We start from the raw sequence: 22,618 nt of genomic DNA on the forward strand, positions 1-22,618 counted from the left end.
ATTTTTTGTTTGAGTGACTTTGAGCTAGTAATCGTACTAGTTTTGTCTCATTTTGTGCTTCTCTGCAGCAGATAGCTTATCTGTTTTTCTTGGAAGTATTTGGGCTCTATATGCAAACATGCTTTGTTCAGAATATTTTGTGATCCTGAAAATGAAAATACATTGCTTAACTGTAGAGAGTCAGTATTTTTGCTTGTGCCTTCTGCCTTCAAGTTTCCAAGATTTTCAGAGGGAAAAGCAGAAAAAACGAATGCATTTATGGTTTGGACAAAGATGTAGAAACACTGAACTCAAGCAGGCTGGTATTGGTGTTTGTGGGCTCTGTTGCGATTATTGTTAATCCAAATGTGTTAGGAGTAGGTTTTGACCTCACTTAAGTGTATTTATATGTGACAGACATTGGAAGCTGCTAAAATTTAAAGCTAATTTACAGTTAACGTTTAAGTTGGAAAGGAGATACATTTGTAGGTCATTAGAGCATTAATATAGATGTCTTATGAAAATTTTGATGGGTGAGGGCTATTGAGTAGTCAAAATGGCATAAATAGATAAGAATTGTAGTTGTGGAAAACTCAGTTGATCAGAGTGTTTTTAGTTAGTATAATGGATGATTCATGTGTGACACAGAAGGTGGCATTTGTTCTCCCTTACTTGAGCGATAAGGCAGGGCAGAGGGTGTTATATTTAACTCATGTGGAAGGAAGTACATGGGGGTGTTTTGCCAGGGTAGTTTTCCCTTTGCCTTTTCTAACATGAAGGATCTTTATAAAACATTAATATCATTGTGACCTATTGGCATTGTTGAAGTGGGTGGAGAATATTATAATTGATTTCCAATCAATGGAGTAAGATATACCAAAGTGGGATGTGTGATCATACACAGCTCTAAGTAAATATGCATATTAAGTGACCAGGGTTATACAAATACATATCTGAGGAATGATACATTTCTCCTGAGGTGATGCCTTTACCATCTGTTGATCTCATTCTTTGAGCTAGGGAAGTATGAAAATGGGAAGAAATTCTTTGCAATTTTGCTTTGCAAGGTTGCTTCTTAGATTCTAATGACAGAGACCACTGTTGATTTTATTTTTGTGACTTTTGGAAATAGTTCAAAGAAACTACAAATTAATCAGAAACATAAAAGAAGTGTCTTTGGATTTTACTTAATCTCAAACTGAGATTCTCAATAGGAAAATAAATAGGGCTTTATAGGCATACATTATGATCTGTGTTTAGAGTGCTTAATCTGCAGAAAAGAGCTACATTTTTTTTCTAAGCCCACAAATTTTTCTAACTTTCAGATGTAATTCTCCAATAATAGTCTATAATCGCGTATTTTGTCATTCTCTGTTTTAGAGATCTAGACTCAAGGCTGTCCTTACACCTCAGAAGAATAGTTATTGTAAGGGAAATGTAGTATACTGCTGCCTAATTTGTTGCTGCCAGTTTTATTACCCTTTCTTAATCAGTCTGTTAAAGAAGCTCAGGTGGACATTATTTCTTTTGTACAGTATCAGTCAAGATATTAGGTAATTTTCTTATAGTTCCCATTTAAAGTCTTTAGAGTGGAAAAAAGTAAATGTTAGATCACAGGAAAAAGAGAACAAGTAAATGGAAACACAGACAAAAGTTACATGTGTGAGTATGCTTTTCACAAAGACACACTTTTGCGTCTGTTTAACAGCAGAGCTTTCCAATGCCTGTGGTTTTGATTTTAAAAAGAAATCACTTTATGCCCTAAAAGAGGAGAATAATTTAACAGGATTGTAAAGGTTGGGATGGGAGTCTCCTACCCATTTTGTTCCCAGAGAATCTGGGAATGAAGCATCCTTTTCATGTTGGAAATCAGGAAAGTAATAACAGAAGTTGTTGGCTGTGTCCTCTGTTATGAAGGTGATGCATACTAAGAACTAAAGCTGTTCTGCTAAGCTGTTAATGACCCTTCATTTACAAAAAATCAATGCTTTTAAAAGAAGACTCCTACATTTCAGTATTTTAAATATGTGCCTTAGGTTTCATTAGTCAAAAGAACCCACACCAAAACCCAACTTTTTTTTTCTCTTGGGTTAACTGGAATACCAGTAGGAGGTTTGGATGGTTCACTGAGAAAGCTAACTGATTTTCCAGTTTTATTCAGATTTAGTTTCCACTGAATGTAATATGCATTGGAGTGTTCTTTCAGGATCGGCCCTCCAAAATCTCAGCCCCTACCAGTCCTAAGTTCCATAATACTCACTTCTCCACACAGACTTATTTCTTTTGTAATATGGCTTCTCACATATAAGTAGAGCTGAGTATATGGACTTCTTCCTGCAGAAGCAAGTCCCACAGTTTTTACACTGTCCTTTTATTCCCAGTAGCTGTAGCTTGCTTAATTTAGTTGTAACTGCCTCTAAGTACCTCAGGTTCTTCAGCCACAGGATGAGTACAGCATCTCTTTGCTCTTGTTGTGCCGGGCTTCCTCATTGCCATATCTGACAGTAAACTAGTATTTCCTTCTCCAAAGCTTGTTTACCTCGCTGGTTCTTTCTACCAGTAAGCAGCTGGAAATATATCCCAGCCACTAGTATCTTTGCTGGGAAAGTTCCTGCATGCCCATGTTGGAAGTCGTGTTCCAAGTGGAAAAGCAAGTAACTAAGGAGAGAGGTGGCTTTGTCACTGAACCTTCCACCAGTCTCCTCCATATGACATCTGGACTTGGTGGCCAGTAACAACCAAGTTCACTGAAAGAGAGACCCAGTCTAAGGTTCCCTTTTAAGGGAATGTTGCAAGGGTTGGAAATATTTCAATTAATCTGAAGTGTTAGTCATTGCAATTGCTGCACTTTGTTTATCAGAATTGAAACCGTGGTGTTGACCTGTCATGAATAAAATTGTCGACTTTATTAATGCACTTGACATGGTGTGTGTGGCTGCGTGCGTGTGTATTTATAAATACATACATTTAGCAAGACATATGTGCTGGGTTTTTTTTCTGCTAGAGCAAAGATGGAAGATTCTGGTGTCTGTTAAATTGCAGCGGTAGCATTAAGATACCCACTAAACAAATAACTGAAACCTCACAAAAAAGTGCATGAGTACCAGTCAAAGCTACTTTTGCTGTGGGAGGTAAAACATGTGCAGTGGGAGATGTACCTTAGGAGGTGCAACATGTGTCCCAGAATCCACAGGGTGCTTATGAACAGTCTGAATATGACTCTCTTGATGGCTGTCTGTATTTCTGTGGTCAGGGGGATTTTAGTTTTGCTCTCTGCAGAATGAAAACAAGGTAGTTTGGACAGTGCTAGTGAAGACCTAAAGCAAGAAGGTGTCCCAGGCAAGGAGCTACAGCCTTGCACCAGGACCAGCTGCTGAGGGAGATGAGCAGTGTAGCAGAAAGGCTTGGCTCTCAGTAAGCTTTTGCTGGGCATTTTGTAGGACCAGGCTATGCTGACTGAGGATGTTTCTCATAAAAAATAGTAGTTGTTCCTGTGAATTTGCTGTTAACCTCCTTTGCAGTTTCTGGATCTAATTTTATATGACTTCATGCCAAGCCAGTGGAGGGAGAGAAGGAATTAAAAAAATGCTGAAAAATCAAGCTGCATTTTTCAATTTGATTGCTTGAAATGTATTCAGCTTTCAGCAATGAGAGAAGTTGCTTTGTTCACGCTGATTAGAAGCTATTACATGTAAACTGTGGGAAGTGACTTCACATGAACTATGCTCGTTATGCGTATGGCTTCTGATAGCAACCAAACCCTATGTGGTGTACCAGAAATGTGACACATACATTTTAGTCCCAAGAATAACCAGAAAAAGATTATTCTTGAAATTAGCTTTCAATTAAGCAGTCAGTGCTTTGATATCAATTAATTTCTAATGAATGAACCTACCAAGAATAAACACCTATGTACTTTCCTTGCCATTTGGTTCATTGTTTGGTTTTGTTCTCTTTTTTATTTCTTTTAGTTTGCAAGGAAATCTCAGAAGTTTCTGCCTTTTCAGGTATTCAAACAGTGAAGGTAACTTTGTTTCTCCTCCTAGCTGTAAAATTTGTAACATACATCAGAGTATCACAGGTATCCTGCTGCACAGGCTTGTGGGAACCTGCTGAAGCTGCTGTGTGCAGTCACACTGCTGAATTTCACAGCCTGGCTGTGCTCCTTGAGGCTTGTCTAACTGTTCTGCTTCCAAGATTTGCTAGACACTAAGGAGCACATTAGAAAGCCTCATTGGGATTGGTGGGAGGGTGACTTTTTATGGGAAGCTGGTTAAATTCCTTCTGGCTATGCCTGTTCTAGTATTTCATAGTCCAGGCAAAAAACTTACTGTTCCCAGATGTGCTCTACTGTCATCAACTTCTCCCTGTTAGGAACTAGTAATGAATCCTAATTGTTGCTATCTTTTATATGTTTGTGTAACAAATAGTCTTAGAGTTCTGAAGATCGTACATACTGGAATTGGGGTCTGCCAGGAAAATGCATACGTGCTTTGCATTAGATTTCTTTGGTTAGGTAAGTGGAGAACATCCCTTCTAGAGGCATCCTTCCATAAGAATAGACCCTGTGCTAGATGGGATCATACTGCTATGAGGCAGGAGCGAGTACCTTGACCTTGAGCGGTTTTCCCACTGCTGAAGACCCAAGGATGTACCTTCCCTCTGAATCTTCTTTCCTCTTGGGAGCAAAGGCGGGGAGGATGGAGGAGAGGTGAGGGAAAGTGTCACTGCAGTGCAGCATCTGAGTCAAGGTGCCTAAGGGCTGGGCTTGCCTGCAGTGCTGGGTCCCAGTTTTAGGGAATTAGCTTGACCTGCTGGTCTGACTGAATGTATAGGGTGGTAGTAAGGCGTGTTTGCTGTTTTATTTATCTGTTTTTGTCTCCAAATACAGTAACTTAATTTTTAAAGTTTTACATTTCAGGAGAGTGAGATCATGTTCATGAATATGTTTAATGTTAAGAATGATTGCTGGAATGTTTGCAAACCACCTACTGTTCTCCTCCCTGAGGAGAGTGGCCCTGTTTACTAACAGGGTGCTGCTCACCCCTACACAGGACCAGGACTCCTCCTTCCTCTCTCAGGGACTGGTCCACTTGCCAGCAAGCCCAGGGGTAGCAGTTGGCAGCACAAGGCTGCAGCACCGTGTCCCACAGTGTTTGTGCTGGTGCCATCAGGTAGAAACTGAGAGGCTTCAGGGTCTCTGTGTGTCAGAGATGTGGTAACTTACCACTCAAATCTGTTGAAAGTTTCCCTCTCAATTGATTAGGAATAAATCTAGTTTCCATCCTCCCCCCCCCTTTTTTTTACCCTTTTTGGTTTGGGGGTGGGTGTGTTATTTTGGGTGTGGAAAATACAATACATGCTTCCCAAATAATATGCTATGTGGTACATGAAAGTGCAAGTTTCCATTCATTGCTCCCGTGAGCAGTTATTACTGCAAAGTCAGCCTGGAGTGTGGTTTCCTGATCTATTTATCTTTTCTTTTTTTATACACATAGCTGAGCAGTTGTAACTTTCTGCTAATACAAGGTTTTGTTGTATGAGATAGAAGAGACATGAAAAGGAGATGTTCATCTATTTTTGTGTTGGACCAGGGATCATTTATTACAGTTAAAAAATGAAGATCAGTGAGTAGAAAACTGAGCATGACAAAATACAAGAAGTTAATGAGATTTGAATACAATTACTCTGAAGTCTGCTAATTATAACAAGTTCTGGTTTGCTATAATATGAATAGGATGAATTATTAATCAGTTAAGAGCTTCAGCCCCTTTGTAGATGCAGTTTGCACATCAAACTTGGGACACGTAAGGCTTTTAATAAACATTTTATACAGAGGAAATGTGGCAGTGGCCCACAATAATGGGAAAATAACTTGGGATTAACTGTTTGCTAATTGAGTACTTCGAATTTTTTGCCAAATAAATTATATTGTAGAACAAGGTTTTCAAGCAGAAGCACTACAGAGCAAATCACAGGGCAGGAAAACCTCGTGTATCTTTGTGTAAGAAGAACAGAGACTGGTGTAGTGCACATGCAATATATTTTAGATAGAAAATATCCACAAGGTATTTCTGCAGCATTCCTCTACATGAAATTTGAGCAAAGCTAATGGAGCAGTACAGTTTTACTCTAGGATAAATTGCTGTTGTTTTCTATGCAAATCTTATGATTGTAATTAGGCTAGGATTTGAACTGCTGTGTACACCAATCTTTGTTCCCACTGTGCATGGGATATAATTCCAGTGCTGCAAAACAGCACAGCAAATGTTGAGTGCTGCTCAGCCAACAATCATTTCTTGCGGGGCATCTTTCCTTGAAGTGGATGTTTTAAAAGGAATGATTTAACTCTGCCTTCACAGGGCACATAAATTGTACTGCAGGCATCTTGTTGGCCTCTGAAGTGTTCAGGTGCTGTAAGTCTTGCTTGAAAGTAGAGGTTGGAGAAAATGCAGGACTGCCTGGCAGCCATCTAGTTTTTAGCACTGGGTTTTAAAAAGTGGTGTTCTGCCACGGATTGGTTGAGAAACTGGTGGTATGTTCGAGCTATCATGACAGTGATTGCAGTTCCTAGTATGGCTATGTATAGCTCCTGTTATCTCTGCAGCTGGACTTTGTTTAACCGCAGCCTGTGGCTCCTTGCCCACGCTGACGAGCTCTCCTCAGCGCTAGGCTTGTGCCTGTGGAGTGGCACTGTGCTCCGACCGTGCTGCTGTTTTGGAAACGTGACTTTGTTAACTGCACTCAAGTCCAGCCTGCCCGAGCTGCTACACAAGCTTGGCTACTGCTGGCCACGGGAACTTATCCCCATGCAGCGTGGCGGGCTCCAGAGCCAGCTAGAGGAGGAGACAAGCTGTAGTCTGCAGCAAAGGAGAGCTGTCCCCGAGACCTAGACCTGGACTGGGGGGAAGCACCAGCATAGTGAGGACGGTAAAGGTGAGCCACACTCACAGCCTATTCTTGTCCCCGGGAATGCTGATGACTGTTTTGGTCAGCCCATGTGGTGGGAGTGCATCGTGCAGGCAGCAGGGTGTAATTTTTCTGGTGACCCCAACTGCAGGGGAAAAGCACGGCTGCTAGCCATCCTCCATGCGGCTGAGCAGAAGTAGGAGCAGATGCATTCAGGCGCAGGGCTACCAGGCTGGGGACATACAGGACCTGTATCCTTCTCTTAGCCTGTCCAGCAGGGCATCAGCAGGGCATGAGCAGGGGAAACAAGCTGGGACGTACAGGAGATGTACGCTTCTCTTAGCCTGTTTGCAGGGCATGAGCACCTTGTCTGTGCAATAAAGTGGTGGTTGCACACCAGCAACCTGGTCAGAGTCTGGACCTGCACCTGTGCTGGGCTGTTCTGTATGTGTGCCTCCCCAGTGCTGTGGTGGAATTTAGCAAAATAAGAATCTTACCAGCTACAAGATCTGCTAACTTTTGTAGATCTATCTACAGATAAAAAAGCATTATTTGGAACTTTTTCAGAATCATTGCATAGACAGAGAAAGTATAAAGAAATACCCTCTAGGGGACAATATAACACTGCTTCTTTAAAGATATAGTAAATGACACAATCTGGTTTTTAACAGCTTGTAACTCCTGTGAATCTCATTTATTTATTTTTGTTGCCTGCTTATCTAAATCACAGCAAAGCAGAGGAATGGAGGCAGTTTCAGTTTTTCTTGCATGCTTGTGCGTTATCAAGTATTCCTGTAAACATGATATTGAATCCATTAATTTTGCTTGTGTAAATGCAATTTAAGGAAGCAAGGAATCTGTAAAAGCATCCACAAAATGCAGAAAAAAACCTTCTTCACAGGTGATTTTTCTAACCAAGTGTATTTAATTCCTAGTGCTAATACAACCAAGTTTGTGTTGTTTCCATAGCTGGATGCTCCATATGTCAAAACAGGTTAGAGTGTGTTCTGAGGCTGTTGTTGAAAAAATTACATTTTGCTTAAGAGCCAAGTTAAAAGGGGACATAAAATCTGTGTGAGCTTTGCAAACCAGTGCCGTGCTGCAGCTATGATAATGCATACTTTCTTCACCAGTGGCATCTGTAGTTTAGCATTCAAATACAAAGGATCGTGACTTGGTCTGTAATTGCTTCTGAGGAAGAATGTGAACTTCACAGTTTTCTGTTAGTTCAGGGGGAAGAAATTACAGAGACCCCCACTCGCCAGGGTAGTCCCTGAAGTTATCGTTTAGGATAACTATCCTGTGCTTCTGTTACACCTGGCAATTTTTAGTGTGCAGTAAATTCAGTCAGGGATATTAACATGCTGGTGTGGAGATAGAAATGCTGCGTAGTGAATGTAATTCTGGGATGCCTGTTAAATAGCTAAATCATCTAGTTGTCTTCACATCACATGTAATGAAACATAGAAAATCCTAGAACAAACCTTGGGCAGCTCTGGATAGTTCAAGGTGCCACACAGTGATGCAGATCAGAATCCCAAGCCGGACTAGCAAGTGGCTTAAAAAAACACTTCCAGCTATTTTCATTCAGTGTTAGCTGGTGGCTTGCTCAGGCCAGTTAAGTGTGTCATCTGGAGAGTCATCTCTGTGGCCACTAAGCTCAGTGGCATGCTTGGCACCATTTAGATGTAAAGCAATCCCTAATTAATGGAGGAGCTCCTCCCAAGCATCTAAACCTCACGAATCATTTCATTGGCTCCGGAGGTACAAGGTGTGTTAGCTGGTGGGGCATGAGTGCCTAATTTGGAGGCCAGTTCAAGGAAGACCCTTTTTTCCTGCTTTCCTTTTCCAGCCTTTCAGTGAGCTTCCACCCCAGGGCGGCTGGAAGGTTTGCTCAGGAGCTCGGTAGTGATGAATCACAGAGGCATGGCACAGATTGATAAGGTCGTGTACTTTCTGATTAGATACATCCTCTCTTGAACAGCAGTTCTTTGTGTCCATTTTACTTTTGGTAATGTTTTTCAGCAGTTTGCCTACAACAACTCTCCACGCAGGAGCTGTTTGACTTGAGACAAAGTTGCTATTATTCTAGGTAAGCTCAGGAAGCCATAATAATTTTGTTGCCCTCAGAAGACATAGATTGATGGGAATTTATTTTAAAGTCAGTTAAGTTAGATCACCAAGAAAGTTTTTTCTTTTCTTGCAGTCTCACTGTAGAGGACTTCCAGGTACATAAACCAGTGTGTAACAAGAAAAATCTGCCTTGCAGCTGTATAGTTTATTTTTTGCGCATCGTAAGTGATGGCTGTAGAGTGCTATGTTCTTTATCTGTAGCACTAGCAAAAAACCATGTATTTCAGCTGTTCATAGTGCAGGTGTGCAGTCTGGGAGCCATGGCAGAAGAAAACTATTACATGTTCCCAGATTGAAAACTATGGACTGCTTCAGCACCTGCAGCCAGACCAACATGCAAGTCTTCCTTCTCATTTAGAGTTGATGGAGGGTCCAGAGCACTCAGTACGAACACTTCAGGCTTATTTGGGGAGATTTTGGACTAGGCTCTTGAGGCATGTAATTTAGTCAAGTGCCTACTTGTATTTACAAACTGAAGCCTTTTTGAGCTACCCTGAATATGGCATTTGTGGTGCTACTGTCGTTTCTCGAAGACCATCTCCAATGTCTCTCTAGGCAGTATCACATGAGCCCTTACACTTCTCTTGACCTCTCTTTAGCTACAAGCCCCTGCCTGAGGTGAAGCCTCACCTCTCCTGCTGCAGTCTCTGCTAATGTTCCATGGCTCCCCTGGACTCTCTTGGGCTGTTCTGGCTCCCCTCCTCTGCTCTTTATTGTGGCTTACTGAATAGACTTGCTCAGCAGAGTTTTCAGAAGTAAAACAAAATGAAGTAGTCATGGATGACCAATATCAGCTGTTCCTTTTAATTCAGTCGTGAAGTGTTGTTGGCTCTCTGGTTTGGTTTCTACTGTCTATAAAAAGGTTTTGTGCAAGAAGTCCCCTTTTTCCAATCGCCCTGTGTGACACCAATGCCAGGATGACCTTCTGCTGGAGAGTCTCATTACTCAGTTGTGTTGCTACTCAGTATGAGTTTCCCTGGCAACCAGTTTGAGCTACAGTGAACCAAAAATACCTCACTGTGCTGGGGGAAAGTCAGTTTGCAGACACGTATTTCTCATTAATGACTTCTCTGGATGGTTCTTGTGTTCAGCCTGCAGATGTCATTATGGCAAACCAATGACTGAGAGATGTGGCGTGGCCCTTCTGCTTACTTCCATAGGCAGCATAGTCTATGAGAAGGCTGCCCTTGCGTGATTGTCAACTGAGTTGTCACTGTAAGACTCATCATACTCATTTTTCATGGTACAGTGAGGTTCTTGTCTTCTATTGAGAATGGTATGTGAAGGCTCACAAAGTTACAGTGATCTTTCTTGGACTCCTTGGATCTCTGTAAATTACCTTGGTTATTATTATTACTTGCAACTTTAGCGTTCTCATTTCTATATAAATGTATGCACCTTGATTTATAGGTGTGTGTGCTGCAAGCTCCAGCTTTGCTGCCATTCTAGTCTTCAAAAGCATGGCTTGTGACACTTCCAAATAAACGTGTATAAATCTTTGAAGGTCAGGACCCACCAATTTGCACAGAAGAGAATGCACAAACTGGAGGTGTTATTTCAAAGCATCCTCGTTCAGTTTTGGATTGCAGATAGTCTTTTCACTACCTAAGGTAGGACAGTGCTGTGAAGAAAAGCATTGGTAATTCCAGATGTGTTCTCAAGCTGACAGAATTAGAAAAGGCTATATTGGAGAACAGAATGTCATTTTTATTAACAGGCTACCTTTTCTGGATTTGTAGGGTGTGAGGATTGCGGTAAAAGCCTTGTAGGAGAATGCAAACTCCACGGGCCACTCATCAGGGCTAAAGACAGGGTTATTCCTAGCCGAGCCCGTCTCACCCTACCTCATTACCTCACTTTGCGAGTGTTGGAGCTGCGAGCTGGAAACCAGCAGAGTAAGTATTTTAGCTCTTTTTCCCACATTTGAGAAAGAGGAGGCAAAAGGACTAACACTGGCTTTTTTCATGAGTAACTCAAGTCATAATCACTGAGTATTAACAGTATGAAGACTACTTTATTTTCAGCTGAGCAAAGCTAAAGCTCACGTTCAGCTACTGTTTTTTCATGACTGACTTATAGTAACTTCAGTGCACTGATGAAGACTGATGGTAGGACATTAGCCAGATCTGGTGTGACATTTAGCTGTAAGCAGTTAGCTCTGTCAGTCAATACAAGTTTAATGAATGTTGAATTTGTGTCTAATAATAGCATGCACTATTACATTATCTTTTTTTTCTTTTTCCTAAGCATGCAAATCAGGAAAGAGTATTCGATAAGATGTCAAAAACAAAATGGTAAATAGCATCCCTCATCCACCCCCTGCAAACTCAGAACAACACAGGAGGTTAATTTACCTCTTGCACCATCTTCAATTCATATTCTAGAATGACTGTTATTTCCCTCAGAGGGCAGGGCAATTTGAATGCCCACACTTGAACATGGGAACAATATCTTTAGTGTGCAAATTTTCCAAAGCTGTCTTGTGTAAAATTAGTCCTTCCTAGATTGCATTTCAGAAAGAGAATGACAAGATGCGTATTGTGTCATGCCATTGGTATTAGGCAGCGGAATAACTGGAATGATTAACACAACTAATATTGTGTTTTATAAATTCTCTCCACTCATACTGGGAGAGAACAACCTCAAATTATGTCAACAAACAGAGCACTATGATAACGTCAGCTTTTAGATTGAAAAGTATCAACCCATTCATGTTGCATACTCAGTTTAATATCCTGTCATGATTTTGGGTGCTTTTGTATGCAGTGTAATGCCCATTTTAAAAAAGCTTTGTGCATATTTAAATCCTTTTTTATATTCTTTCCATTAGAATTACTTACCTGGGTTAACTGTCTAGAAGAAGAGTACATGTGTTCTGCACTATTGTATTTATCTCCATTTTCACAACTGTCAATATACAAGAAATAATTTGTTATCTCTATGTTAACATTAGACTGATATTTTTTTTTATTCATAGTCCTTGGAGTATTTGCAAAGAAAGTAATACAGAAGAGAACACAGTTTGGTCCTTATGTTGGTCGACTGTCTACAAAACTGACCTGCTATGATGACAGCAGGCTAGTCTTGCAGGTAAAAACCCAGTGACTTACTATGAAGTATGTATGTTTCTTTAACAATTCATATTCATGTATTTTAACCAGTTCATATTCATGTCATTTAACCATTCAATTTGCTGTCTGATTTAGTGAGTGAATTTTACTCCTGATCTTTATGTATGAATGCAAATCACATTATTGGACAGGACAGCATAACTTGAAGTACCAAAATGTTAATTTATATTGTGTTTTCTAGAAGTTTTCATTCCTGATTTCTAGTTTTACCACTTTCAGAGTGATTTATCTCTCAGTCTAACAGCTCTTGATAATTCACAGAGCGTGGCTACTGAAAGTATCCAAGGATAGTACTCTCTACCCAGATAAAAAAATAGGATTTATGCTTAACACCATACCACTGGGAGGGTTAAGCTTATTCACTGAGTTAGCAATAGTGACAGCAATATGTGCTAAGACACCTGCTTAATAGAGGGGAATAGGGCAGGGGTGGGGAAACACTTTTTAATGATGTGATTATATATAAACTTTGACACACTGTGCACTAACTCTGTTTAGTTAGGTTGTTATTTGGGCTGGTACCATCCCTTGTTGCATGCACAGATACTGATTGTTCTCATCTGGACTGTGACACTGTTGTTTGTGCTTTATCCAGCACAAACCATGGTCTCTCAGGACCAACCTAGCTTAGACACATCTACATGCACATGCTTTCCCACATGAATTCCTTGGGAGTGATATTTGATTGTAATCCTCTAGACCCATCTTTGCATTTTGCTGCATGGTATCATGCCTGGGCACACCTCTCTGTCATACGGCAAATCTATGGTCAAGCCACAGCCTCCATCAGGACTGCATTTTGAATCAGACCTTCTCACCCCCTCAGGAGAGGGGGAGACAAGCAGCGGCTGTCCTGTGACATGCCTTATGCCTTCATTTGAGCTTTCTCCAGAGGCTTGGGACTGGAAAACGCTGTGTGTTGTGGAGGAAGGCATAGATACAGATACTTCCGTAGTTGCACTTGAGAGCAAAAGTAATTAGCTTCAGTAATTGCTGTAAACTTCATTTGCTCATGGAAGTAACGTGAATGGTCTTCCAGGAAAGTAACACTATCCTTCTGTGGGATTTTCATGGCTTGTTGACACCAGAGAAGATTTGTTCTTCTCCATAAATAAATCTCTTCTTTTTATGAGACACTTTAATTCTTATGTGGAATTAAACGTACCTCTGTAACAAGCAGAAACTAGTGCTTCTCTTTCTGCAGCAAATGTACTTCTCTAACCAACTTGCAAGCATGGATGAGCTAAGCACCCAGTTCCTTCCTCTTCACCAAGCCATTGTAAACCACACCCTATCCTCTATCAGTCAGCCACGTTTGCTTAAAAGCATACAGTGATAAGTGTAGCTCTGGCTGATGAATGAACTGTTTCTTCAGAAGAGTCCAATTTTCCTATATGACAGCAGTGGCTGCCTTGATTCTCGCTAGCAGTATTTTGAGTATGTGACCAGACTTGTCCAACAGGCAGATGTCTTCATCAGACACATGATGAATTTTGGTAAAATAGGTCCCAGAAGCAATGGAAATACAACGGGGTTTTTTGCAATTAATTGCTCAGTTACATGGTTGGTAGAACAGATACGTGCTGTGCTGACATCTATGGTGCAGCTTCAGCTGTCCATGTTTAAGACTACATTGCAGAAAAGCAATTGCCTTGTATGAGGTTGGGAGCATTTGTCTTGGAGATGCAATGTCTTGGAAAGGAGTCTCAAAGAATGAAGTAAAGGAAAAAGATCTTTCTGACACAATTATTCATTTGTATTTACTTTTACATTGTTAAGGGGAAAAAGAGAAGACTGTTAAAATACCATTATATTGTATGTTACCTGTTTGGACTTGCTACAGAAGTTATACAATTGTTCCACTCAAAATGTAGCATGAATACAGCATTGAAGTTTGAGATTATCAAGTACTCAGGAAGTACATTAAGGCATAAAGCTTATCTTTCTACCCGCCTGCACTTAGTTCTTATAATATTATCTTTATATAACACAAAAATGATGAAATATAAACTGGAAATACAAAAGCGTACAGTTATTTTAGTAGTTGGGTGCTCAGCAGGTATTCATTCTTCACTTTCCTTTGCACTTGGTATTCTTTAAGAGTGTTCTATTTCAAAACAACCACGATTTCAAAGGATGTATGACCAAGACAGAGTAAATAACTGATAACCGTGATTCTGATTTAAAGAAAACTATGTGCCTCTGTACAGGGCTTTGTTTTATCATGTTCTTTCTCCTGTCCTCTTCCTTTGTTTCAGGTATTGAAAGATGGAGGGAAGTATTTTCTGGACACTCCCAATGAAGACTGTGGAAACTGGATGATGTTTGTCCGGCTAGCCCGGAACCAAGAAGAACAGACCCTTGTGGCTTATCAGCACTGTGGAGAAGTCTACTTCACAACTGTTAAGGTAATTAAACCCACATTGCTTCACCCGTCATCCAAATGGAAATTTATAAGCAAAGTTTCTGAAAGACTAACACTTTCACAGGTGAAAGGTAGATTGTATTCTGCTAAATGGATCTTTATTATATACCACCTTTTACATCACTTAATCTGTAACAAAGCAAGCAGCATATGACATTTTCCAGTAAAAGGTGGTGTGTACTTGCTGTTGTGGGTAGTGAATAAACCAAGCAGAGGGAAACAGAAATATCATGTGTGATGGCAGTGTTTAAACATGTATATTGTAACCTTCTTCAGTTCCAGATATGTACATAGTGAGATTATTTAGCATTGTTACATTCAACAGTACTTCATCCTGGAAAGAACAAACACATTCCTTTCCTTTGTTACATTTTTGGATACAAATTCTAAGCACATTACCAGGTGCTCAGGCACAGGTGCTGAGTAGAATCTTTACATGCTATTTTTCTGTGCTGATTAAAGCTCTGAAAACTTAACTGCAGAACTTACTGCAATGTTGCCATGAAATGATCAGTTTATGATAGAGATTCTGAACTGTGCCTTTGAGGAGATAGAACAAAGTACTCTGTCTTTATAAAAGACAGTGGAACATTAAGTCTTGTGTTTTGTTTTAGCCACTTTCTCAGGCAAGGTTTGTTTTAATCAGAACTTACTGTTTCATACTCTTAGGAAAATGAAGTCTATATGTTGAACATTTGTTTTCCTTTTTAATTTTTAAGTTAATGCTTGTATATCACTGTGAGCAACATTTAAAAAAAAATAGTCAAAAGAAGTTATAAATCCATCATTTCAATTTAATTTTCAAGATTGGCATGTGCTTCTGTGGCTGTCCCACAGAAATGTATTTACTTTTGTTCCTCCATTTTTGTTTTCCACCTGCATGGCGAGAAAAATATTTACCACACAGTGATGATGGGAAAATAAGTTAATAGTTATAACATTTCACACCTTCAAAGTCCTTTATAGCAGTATGAAGTATAGTTGCTTTTGGAGTCATATTAAAATAATTACTCTTTTAAAAGAAAATCAATGTAAACCAGTATATGCTAATTTGAAACATTGTTTAGGCTGTGCAATCCATACCATTCATGATTTCAATTTGACTTTAAATGCATGCTATACTTGTAGAACTGACAGGATTAATAATACTATATTTGGAAAGTATGAACACATGTTTTTCTAAGAAGTTGTAGTTATGAACTGGTAACTTACAGTTTCCAGTATAATTTAAATACTATTGATCCAGCTCTCTGCTGACTTAAGCAGAACTCGACTCATTGGTATTAATGGAAAGTTGCATCCTGACATGCATACTGACATGAAGAGTATCTTAGGATGAAGAATATGTCTTGGAACCTTTACTATGCTGTGTATCATAGGGAATGACTTGTGGTTTATTTCTGCTAAGTCTCAGTGTCCTTCAGGCATCCTGCAGATTTTGTCCTGGTCAGTGAAAGTGATAGCCTTTTGCTACACATAGGCACACCCCAGGTCATAGCATGAGCCTGTCTTAGGGTTGCTTATGAAGGTGTTTTCTCAAAATACTTTGAATAAAGTCTGTTAAATTGGCAGCAAAAGGATTGGCTCCTCTCCCCACTGTTCTACAAAGAGATGGGATTTCGGTGATGTGAAACTGCATCTACAAAAGCATACATGCAAGTGGCATGCTAACAGCACCATTAGCATACTTGCTGAACTAATGACTGCAGTCCCTAGAAATAAGTACTTTTTTAAAGTATAGAATTGTGAAGAAGTGAAAATAAGCTGCAGTTCTCAGTCTAATCACAGGAAGGTTTCATGTGGGCACTGCCATCCCTTTCTTTTATTGTCACAGGTGACAGAGTAAATGACAACTTGTTGTGGATTCAGATACTGGTATTTAATCTCAGTTTTACTGAGATCAGAGCTTTTACTTTACACTGATGCACTTGCTCTCCCTCCAAGTCACATTGACTAGATCTCAGCTTCCCACAGGGGAGATCACTGCTTGTCCAGGAGTGTCAGGCAGAAGGTCATGACAGTATCACGCTGTACAGCTATTTGTGGGTACCAGTCTCAGGGGTCACCAGCCAAGGTGCTGGGGCACCTCCAGGCATTTGTCGCTATGGAGCTCCCCCAGGCTTGGTTTCCTCCATCTAAACAGACTATATGCAGGAGCGGAATGGATGCATACTGGCTGTAGTTGGCAAGCAGGCTTGTGCTTGGGAATTCAAAGTTCAGTTTTTGACATTATACACACAATTACCTGTCATTTGTCAGCATTCACAATCTAAGTTGTCTTTCACCTACCACACTTATCAACACCAGTGGTATAAAATAAGTGCATTTTAAGATGTCCTATTTGTCATGTGGAATGACAAAAAGACTCAGCTGCTCTCTTTCCGTGTTAGATTGTTCTTTTCAGTGGCACAAGTTTAGCTTAGTTAAAATAAAACTAGAAGTACAGTGCAGATTGGCTCTACCTCTGTTGCAAAAATGTTGGGTGTTATAATAGATTGAGAAAATAGTGTACAGAGCCGGGGTGTCATATAAATCGTGACCCCAAAGTTAGTTCTCTCTTTTGCTTTTAAATAACTAATAGATCTTTAGCCAGTGAGTGTAATCATCCCTCTCTTTTTCTATTTGCTGTATTATTGACTGAAAGTATTTGTCAGAGGAGGTCATAGTCCAGTCCAAGGAAAGATTTGGGCAGGCATGACTGAATGAGAGACTGCAGATTAGGGCCCCCTTAGTTCTGTGTGTGAAGGCTTCAGTGAAAAGAGGGCAGAGGCACAGTAAAGTACATGCATAGTGAGCCTGAGACATTAGAGCTAGTGCATGGATACATGCAAATTTCACTTGCAGGCCACATACTGATCAGCAGTGCATCCGTGCTCAGTGAGTGCAACATAACCCAAAGGCATCCAAGCTGTTGTGCATCCGTGATGCATTTTTCCTTTACCTGTACCTGTAGTTAAGCGTTGCATCCAGTAGGTTTGAGATAACAAGGAATAGGCAGAGGATATCGTTTGGAAAGGTTGCTGGATGGCTGGACATCACAAACAAATACATTTCCAACCTAGTTGATTCTGTGATCTCACCGAGCAAAGGTCATGAGGGCTGAGGCACCACTCCTGCTACTCTCCCTCACAATCTGTACATACACATTTCTGCTTTTAGAAACTGTGAAAGTGACAAGCCCTCGGGGATAGTAATGCTCAAAAAGTGCTTAAATCCTGAAACTAAGTTACCAAAAATTTAAACAGATTCAAAGAATGCAACTTGGGTAAGGACAAAAATTCCCACACTCCTACCTCTCCAATCTTGCATATTATTTGATGTAGGAAAACTGACACAAGTAAACATGTGCCATTTTCTTCCATTCACAGCCAATTGAACCGCACACAGAATTGAAAGTATGGTATGCTGCCGATTATGCCAAATTTATGGAAGCTTCTGCAGTCTTCATTAAAGAAGAATCTGATGTCTGTCCTTTGCCTCCAGTAGCAGTAAGTACCCATAATCTGCATATAAACCATCACCAGACATAGTAAATTACGATTTATTTACATGCTGTCTCTGTTTATGTAACTCACATAATGCTAAGGTAGACCACAAAGCCAAGAGCAATTTTAACCAAACAGCTACTCAGAGAAAGGCTACTCTTCCTGTGTTTGTAATGCAATGGAGCCATTAGATGTAGCCAGAAGTAAGTGGGATGTGTTGGAAAAACTAATTTGTAGATAACCAAGCTGTCCAGCCTCAGACTTTTTTTGTCAGGTCGCCTTTGTTATGCTTTGTCCAGATGGTCAGCTGATGCACTGATTATTTCAGTCTTTCCTGTGCTGTAACTTTTCAATATCCTAATACATTCCCCTCCTATTACAATAGGAATCCTTAAACTGATAGGAAAAAATTGTTATGTGTTGAAAATGTGGCCATGAAGATGGATACCTAAGCTAGAAGGAAATGTTAAACAGGGAATACAAATGAACCAGGAATTCAGAGGTGCTACAGGAAGGAAAGTAATCCCATTGCTGCTTTTATGTATGAGGCCCAGAAAGAAAGGGTAGGAGAGCCACAGCATCAGACATGGGTAAGAGAGGAGGGCTGAATCTGTAATTACAGACAGAATGGACATAGACTCACCATACTCTCCAGAGCAAGATAGCCCAAAAGCAAGGGAAAATAAATATGAGTTATGAGAAGGTTATGTAAAACATAGAGACAGCTAAGAAAGTATGTGGTCATACATTAATTTGAAGTATATTTTGTCGGTGAATGGGGTTTTTTTGGTAATTGTTTTTCTGTGGAATTTTTAGAATGTCAATATTTAAAGTGAATTCAGCTGAATCCAGTGTAACTCATTTTCCACGGAAATAGTACTTTCAAATAATGCACTGTTTACCAATAATGCCTCTAAGTCAGGATAGGCTTGAGAGGCACAAACCAAAGGTGTTTCTTGTTGAATTTAAGGAGGTCTGATGCCAAATGTGAGGTAGTCTGGCCTGGAGACATTGACCATTGCTGTCTAGTAAACCATGGAGTCAGCCCAAAACATAGGGAAATCCTGTATGGCTAAACTACATTTGTGTGGGGAACCCCACCTAATTCATGTATGGTGCAATAGCAGATAAATTGTGTCAGTCTAAGGATACAGTACAATTTGCAACTGCTTTTATGAGTAATTCTTTAAAAGAAACAAATGTAGAGACTCTGAAATTCAGTAGGGACAGAAAAACAAAGGTGAAGGACTCAGGACTGTTACAGTAAACACTAAACAAAAACATGGAAATTGTTATTTAGCCAACCATATTTTTTTTCCCTTGAGTTTGTAGACTCCTAGAGAGAATCCATTTCCAGTTGAAAAGCTGTGTGGTAGTATATTGAAGTAAGTATCGCCAAGGACAACAACAAGTCTTGGCAAAGCCCAGAAGAAGATGAGAAGTGAGAATGTGACCTTTCCTGAGAATGGCTAATAAGAAAGACCTGTTTCTGTTCTCATTGCAGAAAGAGCCCGCAGACCCTTGGATATGCTCCAGCTGTGGAGGCACTTTCGCAACTTTTGCTTTGCTGGAATCTCACCAGTACATCCATAAAGACCGAGTCCTTACCACCAGGATCAGACCACCAAATAAACTGGGACCCATAAAAGCAAAAAGCAAACTCAAAGGGAAATTGAGAGGAGCTGCATTAGGCAAAAGCATTGCTCAGTGCTTTGGGACCATTTCCTCTGCTGCGAAGCTTAGCTGTGCCAGCCCAGGAAGTCCTTGTGATGCCCTTGTGAGGCTTATACCTAAATGGAGAAATGGCCGGTCTTCACTGTTGAAGGGAAGAGAAGTGAAGCAGCCAGACAGTTACCCTTGCCGACTCTGTGGGAAGATATTCGATTCCATTAACAAGCGCAGAGTCCACACTTACGTGCACAAAGCGGAGCGCCCCTACAAGTGTTCACAGCACGGATGCACAAAAGCCTTCATTTCCAGATATAAACTGCTCAGGTACAGCTCTAAAGGCACTCCTTTTCTGATGGGGGTGTGAGGAAATAAACAAGGACATCTCTTTAATTTGGGGTGTCCTAGTGACAGGTAATCCCCGAGTTCCAGTTTTTATTATTCCTGGTGTGGTAGAATTGGAGAAAACTGAGTAGCAATTGTGGCAGCTACTCAGTAAGATTACATTGAGCAGTTTTATCCTACTCTGTGCTTTAATGCCTTCCTTCTCCCCCCAAAAAAGTTAGGCTATTACCAATGATCTGAGAACTTGTGAAAATGCCTTTCTTCAGGAGTGACAATTTTTTCAAGTCTTATAGCTGCCAGAGTAAAGGTACTAGAGTACATGTAAATGCAGATAACTTTTGTTGTCTATTTTTTTTTGTCTTAGGCACTCAGCCATTCATTCTCCACAGAAGTCTCACCAGTGTGGCTACTGTGAAAAGACCTTTCACAGGAAAGACCATCTAAAGAATCACCTTCAGACTCATGACCCTAACAAGATGGCCTTCAAGTGTGAAGAGTGTGGCAAGAAGTACAACACCAAGCTAGGCTATAAGAGACACTTGGCTCTTCATGCAGCCACCAGTGGGGACCTTACCTGTAGGGTATGTGCCCAGGAGTTTGGTGGTACTGAAGTTTTGTTGGAACACCTTAAAAGCCATGCAGGGAGACCAACTGGCAATACAAAAGAAAAGAAACATAAGTGTGACCACTGTGAGCGTCACTTCTATACCCGTAAAGATGTGCGGCGTCACATGGTAGTTCACACCGGCTGCAAAGACTTTCTGTGCCAGTTTTGTGCCCAGAGGTTTGGGCGGAAAGACCACTTGACTCGCCATACTAGGAAGACCCATCCACAAGAACTGCTGAAGAGCAGGTTGCAGAATGGTGACTCAGTGGGTCTCCTTGACCAGCTTTTTCCACTAAGACTGAAACAAGACGCCAGCATACTATCCCCTTTTCCTGAAAGTGTCTCTGTGCAGAATGGAATTTTGAATAGTTCACAGTCAGAGGAATACACTCTTCATTCCCAGCCAAGCTTACCAACTGCCCTTCCTCTTGACCCTTCTCCTCACTTGCAAAGGATGGGCTGTGCAGACAGCCTTCCAGCTGTCCATACCACACCATGCTCAACAGCCGTTCCTACCAACCTGAACCTGCATCAGCCTAATAAATATGACCTTAGTTCTACCTCATTTGCAGCAGGATCCCTCAAAAATCTACCAATAAAAGTGGATGTTAAAGGTTATAATGTGCATCTTCCTGATGACCTGCCATTAACAGAACCTCAGTCTCTCCACAAAATCAGTCTGGAAGAAGCTTCCTCAGGGCCTGTAGGGGATACTAACAAGTACCCAGTGCACAAGGTGACAGAGGCAGCAGCTGAAACTACGAGCCTGCCTTTCATGGATCTCACTCATGTGATGAGTTTCTGGCAGCTCCCACCAGGTGACAACCAGAACACCACTGGGGACATCACAATGGCATTTGGTCCAGAAGAACCATTACACAGGCTGAATGGCCTTGGCCAACAGCAAGGTCTTCAGCTAGCAACTGGAGGGATGGCCATAAACCAGCTGCATCATCTTCCTCGCTCCTTTCCATCCACTACAAATTCTGTAACATTGCCTCATTTTCATCATGCCTTCAAATAACTGTCACCATGGTTTGAGGGTTTTTTTTTCCTTCTTTTTTTTTAAGACTCTGCTTCTTACTTAAAGCTGTTAGGATGGGGTGGTTCTGGTTTTGTTTTGAACAAAAACTTCCCCAAAATGTTTTCAAAGCATATTATGAACATGCTGGTAGTCAAATTCGGGATGTTAATAAACAAGAAGCTCTATTTTTCATACTACTATTAGTTTTTTAGCATATTATGACAGTAGTAGAACTAACCTATTTCCCTCAACACCCTCTATATTTTTGTTTCTTACCTTTCACACAAACAGCCGAATAAATATCTTCAATGATAGCAAAGCATTGTAACAGGCACAATAAACCTATGGCTGCTGTAGTAGGATAAGTAGGGTTAGGGTGAATGGGAAGAAGGGGGAAATCACAGAAAAATAATGAGCCATAAATCACAGCATATTTATACACATGGCAAATGGAACAACTGATTTATCAACATCTCATAGATTTCTGTTAAGCATTTAATTACTGAACTTGATGAATCTTTAATTCAAATCAGAATCATCCCAAGAGTAAATCTTATCTCCTTGTTCCACTTTTTTTTAAGTGAAGGAGATCACTTTTGTGATTATGCTTGACTAGATTTTGTTTTCTGAAGTGCACTTCAGCTGTGTGCATCATCTGTGTTTTTTCCTAGGGTTGGAAATAACTACTTCTGCATGACTGAGTAACAACTAATGTTTTATATGCAGTTGTCAGAATGGGAAGAGAATTTTCTCAAAAGTTAGAGCAAAACATTGATTTTCACTATGAGCAGAACCTGGCAACATACCAGACACCGTTCTCTCGTAAATCACTTAAGCATTTGCTTAAATTGAAGCATCTGTTATCCCATTGGGTCAACAGTTTGATTTAACACTCAATAATAAATAATGCTT

At 40.5% G+C, this 22,618-nt stretch overlaps 1 protein-coding gene across 1 annotated transcript; it reads left to right on the top strand.

Moving 5' to 3' along the window:
* The first annotated feature begins 10,879 nt into the window (after positions 1-10,879).
* Positions 10,880-22,137, top strand: PLAGL1 (PLAG1 like zinc finger 1). Its single transcript, XM_080617017.1, has 6 exons — positions 10,880-10,916; positions 11,999-12,111; positions 14,411-14,560; positions 17,946-18,065; positions 19,567-20,057; positions 20,440-22,137. Exons 3-6 carry the CDS (start codon positions 14,471-14,473, stop codon positions 21,704-21,706), a joined length of 1,968 nt encoding a protein of 655 aa, XP_080473143.1. The 5' UTR covers positions 10,880-10,916; positions 11,999-12,111; positions 14,411-14,470; the 3' UTR covers positions 21,707-22,137.
* Positions 22,138-22,618: the final 481 nt, after the last annotated feature.

This window comes from Psittacula echo (assembly GCF_963264785.1).
Source record: "Psittacula echo genome assembly, chromosome: 4".
Taxonomy (NCBI): Eukaryota; Metazoa; Chordata; class Aves; order Psittaciformes; family Psittacidae; genus Psittacula; species Psittacula echo.